The 4,742-nt window shown below is 44.1% G+C and overlaps 1 protein-coding gene across 1 annotated transcript; it reads left to right on the top strand.

Annotated features, from left to right (window-relative positions):
- Positions 1 to 3,229: 3,229 nt before the first annotated feature.
- On the top strand, positions 3,230 to 4,154 carry LOC124688678 (dehydrin DHN3-like). Its single transcript, XM_047222320.1, has 2 exons — positions 3,230 to 3,415; positions 3,516 to 4,154. The coding sequence occupies exons 1-2, from the start codon at positions 3,233 to 3,235 to the stop codon at positions 4,152 to 4,154; spliced, it is 822 nt and encodes a 273-aa protein (XP_047078276.1). The 5' UTR covers positions 3,230 to 3,232.
- Positions 4,155 to 4,742: the final 588 nt, after the last annotated feature.

The raw sequence follows: 4,742 nt of genomic DNA on the forward strand, positions 1-4,742 counted from the left end.
TGGCTAGGGTTGGTGGAGTCCCTCCGGCCGGACTCCTCCTTCCATAGTGATTTATTCCGGATGATTCTAGAAACTTCTACAACCTTCCATAAATTCACCGGACCACTCCCAAACTTGGAATGTCACTTCCCATATATGAATCTTATTCTCCTGACCATTCCGGAACTCCTTGTGATGTCCTGGATCCCATCCGAGACTCCGAATAACATTCGAACTCCATTTCATATTCTATATCTACTTAAAATGACATCAAACTTTAAGTGTGTCACCCTACGGTTCGAGAAATATGTGGACATGATTGAGACTCTTCTCCGATCAATAACTAATAGCGGGACCTGGAGATCCATAATAGCTCCCACATATTGAACGATGATTTCGTGATCGAAAGAACCATTTACATAAAATAACAATTCTCTTTGTCTCGAGATATTTTACTTATCCGAAGTTTGATCGTCGGTATCTCCATACCTAGTTCAACCACGTTTACCGATAAGTACTGTTTACTCGTACCGTGATATGATATCCCTTGTGAGCCAGTCACATGCTTGCAAGCTAATTGGATGTCATTCCACCGTGAGGGCCTAGAGTATATATATCCGTCATTTGGATGGACAAATCCCACTCTGGATCCATGTGCCTCAATCCTATACGTTCCGAACACTTAATGCCACCTTTATAACAACCCATTTACGAAGTAGTGTTTGGTGTCATCAAAGCATCCATCTGGTGTAGGTGATTAACACGATCTCATGGTCGAATGATTATGTTACTATGTATATTTAAAGCTTAAAGCACAACGAACTTAATGACTTGATCATATGCTAGGCTTACTATGGGTGTATGTCCATCACATCATTCACCTAATGATATGATCTTGTTATTAATAACATCCAATGTTCATGATCAAGAAACCATGATCATCTATTAATCAACAAGCTAGTTTAACAAGAGGCTTACTAGGGACTCCTTTATGTTTATAAAACACACAAGTATTAATATTTCCGGTTAATACAATTATAGCATGGGATGTAAACATTTATCATGAACACTAAGATATAACAATAAACACTTTTATTATTGCCTCTTGGGCATATCTCCAACACATATTAGTTGTACCACTATATTACATTTTTTTGTACTTTTAATTATCTTGCAGTTACCATGTAGGATAGTACTTTAGATATCAATATATCCAGTTTTTGACCGGAATTCACTTTTGATCACACGTGTATATGCTCCCTTTGCTCAATTTTTTAATAATGATGAAAAATTTAGGAAAATATTTGCGCATATATCTCGACATTCTATGTGGGCACGTAATGTTTCACGAAAAAATGATAATGTGTGAAAAGACAAAAAAAAAGTCTCGTGAAAAACATTATTTTGGCATCAAATTGTCTTTTGTACACAAGTTGCATAAAAAGTCATATTTTCTCGAAACAACTTTGTGAGCATGTGGGATACGAAGATATGATGTTTCCAAAAATATATAAAATTCACTTCAAATAAAGGAGCATATCATCCAAAGAAGTTCCTTATATTTTTTTTGCTAGACGGTAATTTTGATGTTTGCCACATTTTGTTGGATTCATTTGTATTGCTTAGATCATCTCATTTAACAAGATTGAATTGTAAGTTGTTTCTTTTGACACATTTACCATAGGGAAAGACTTCATACTATGATTTTTTTTATTTTATATAATGGATAAATATGTACATAACATTCGCAAGTTCTTACAAGCTCATAGACTATCTATCCATGACTGCATGCCTGCTTTAAGCCTAGGTTTAGCTCTATGCATTGCCAAAGTGAAAAAGTTTTAAATCTAGCAATGCATCGAGTGATGGATGTCAATTGTAAGTTCTAGTCGTTTTTAGCAACTTGTTGCGAGATACATGAGGTAAAATTACAACTAAAGAGGGAGATCAAAGCAAATAAATGCTCACATGTAATTTGTGTCTAATTGTGTTCCCTCTGAACTTCATGTGTAAGTAAGTATTACTTTGCTTATGTAGAGGGATATAGTTTATTAGCACAAATTCCACGAAATTTTTACGCGCTATTTTTGGTAGTTTTAACTAAACCCAAATTTTATATAGTATGCATTTAAGTTCTACGAGAGAGGATAAGTATATTTTCTGAAAATTATAGTCAACAGAATATAATGGACGCACATGCTGACGTCAGGATGTCACCCAATCATCCTAGTATTTGTGGGACGTGAACAATTTGCGAGATGGACAATATTAGTGGGATGTGAACAAAATAAATTGTGTACTAGAGACATTTTTACCCATGAATAATTATTTTGTATTTTGTGAATAATTATTTTGTACCGGATGCAAATTTTCTGAGTAACGGTAAGATCGACATGAATCGAGATACAAATCCAATGGCTACAAAGTTAATTGTAGTAGGGATATTTACTTTGTAAAAGTGGATCGTTCACAAGTTAGGGTTAGTCACTATCTTGCAAACTTTGCAAGAGCAGATGCTCGATCTGATTTGTGGTTAGGTTCTCGACCGGAGTGTGTAACACAGCCCTCGAGCTTGACCTCCATGTAACCCAAGCTGCTTAATATATCGGAATGGCTAAGTTTCAGCTAGCTGAGACGTTCACGTAGCTTATGTCTCAGTCATGTGCTTCACCATTGGATTTTATTAATTTCTGATTGAAGATTCGTGTTTGCTGTTGTTTGCACTTTATTTATGTCGGTATTGAAACCCACTACAGTAATGTAATTTGACACCCTTAATATATCCTTTTTTACCCAAAAAAGTTAACTAACACTTGTTAAAGCTTCCGAAACTTAGAATTTGCAAAACTGATAGAATATTATTGCCCATCTCGCCACCGTGCTAGTTACATAAACGATGGGACGAATATCAGACTTGTTTTGGATAATCGATGCGAGCTATCGGTCACCTGTCCATGCTTCCAGAAGGAGCCGAGACGTGGCGACTTCGTCCGACGCGCCGACTATCTGCACACGCCCGGCTTCTCGTCGTGGGCGAGTCAGCAGTCACAGGCTTTCCGCCTACCAACTCACACGTAGCGCCCTATCGTGGCGCTTGATCGATGCAACAGCGATGCCTATCCCAGCTCCTCAAACTGCTTATAAGTATGTCCTCGGCCATCACTGCTTACAAAAACACAGCTACTACTCGCATTCTACTAAACAACACCTACTAGCCAGATTTCGTGAGGTAAAATCTTATCACTTGTGCAAGATGGAGTACCAGGGACAGCACGGTCAGGCGACTAACCGCGTCGACGAGTACGGCAACCCGGTGGCCGGACACGGTGGCGTCATTGGAGGGCACGGAGGGGGCGTCGGCACCGGCGCCAAGGTCGAGCAGAAGGCCCGCGGGATCCTGCACCGCTCCGGCAGCTCAAGCTCCAGCTCCAGCTCGGTACGCGTATTATACTTGCTGACTTGCTCTAGTTGTGCACGTATTTATCAGTATTTTGCTGTTCCAATAAGGCAATAACAACTATGATTATTACTTTCAGTCTGAGGATGATGGCATGGGCGGGAGGAGGAAGAAGGGCATCAAGGAGAAGATCAAGGGGAAGCTCCCTGGTGGCCACAAGAACCAGCAGCAAACCGCCGCAACCGGTGGCGCCTACGGGCAGCCGGGTTACACTGGGGTAACCGGCACGGGGGCGCATGGCACCACCGCACCCATGGGTACCTACGGACAGCAGGGTCACACTGGAGTGACCGGCACCGGGGCGCATGGCACCACAGCCACTGGCGGCGCTTACGGGCAGCAAGGGCACACCGGAGTGACCGGCACGGGGACGCACGGCACCGGAGAGAAGAAGGGGATCATGGACAAGATCAAGGAGAAGCTGCCTGGCGGCCACGCTGACCCGCAGCACACCACGGCGACCGGTGGCGCCTATGGGCAGCCGGGTCACACTGGAATGACAGGCACCGGGGCGCATGGCACCACGGCCACCGGTGGCGCCTATGGGCAGCAGGGTCACACTGGAATGACCGGCACTGGTACGCACGTCCCCACAGCCACCGGCGCCCCTTACGTGCAGCAGGGACACACCGGGATGGCTGGCACGGGGACGCATGCCACCGGCGAGAAGAAGGGCATCATGGACAAGATCAAGGAGAAGCTGCCCGGACAGCACTGAGCGCCTGAGTCCCGCGACCGCTGCTTGTGAGAGTTGAGCTGCCAGCCGGCCACCATTGCAGAATAATAAGATACTCGTCATGGATGTATCAGTGAGCCTAACTTACTTTGTTGTTCAGTTCCCGTGGATGTTTAGTGGCATGTGGGTTCTCACTTTTACTTGCCGGGACTTCGCACGGTTTTGTATACTTGGATTGTATGCTTTTATATGGACAAACGGACAGACATTGCAAATATGTGTATGGAAAACATACGGCCATTTTACTGCAAATAGCACGCATTCAGGGACGGATCCAGAAATTTAACTTCGGATTTTCAAGTTTTAATCATTAAAAAGAACAAGGTGAGAAATTGAGAGCATCTCCAGTCGCGTCCCGAAGCGCGCCGGATCGAGCGTGAGCGTTTGGGGGACGCGTTCCCGGCGAATCGCGATCAGAGTAGCGGTGAGCGTTTGGGGGACGCGTTCCCGCCGAATCGCGATCAAAGTAGCGGTGATCAAAGTACTGGACACGCGCGAGTCGACGTAGGCCCGATGATCACGTCGCGATCTGTTCGGTGCTGTGCATGCTTCGTCGCTGACGCCAAGGCA

This window comes from Lolium rigidum, chromosome 2 (genome assembly GCF_022539505.1).
Source record: "Lolium rigidum isolate FL_2022 chromosome 2, APGP_CSIRO_Lrig_0.1, whole genome shotgun sequence".
NCBI classification, from domain to species: domain Eukaryota; kingdom Viridiplantae; phylum Streptophyta; class Magnoliopsida; order Poales; family Poaceae; genus Lolium; species Lolium rigidum.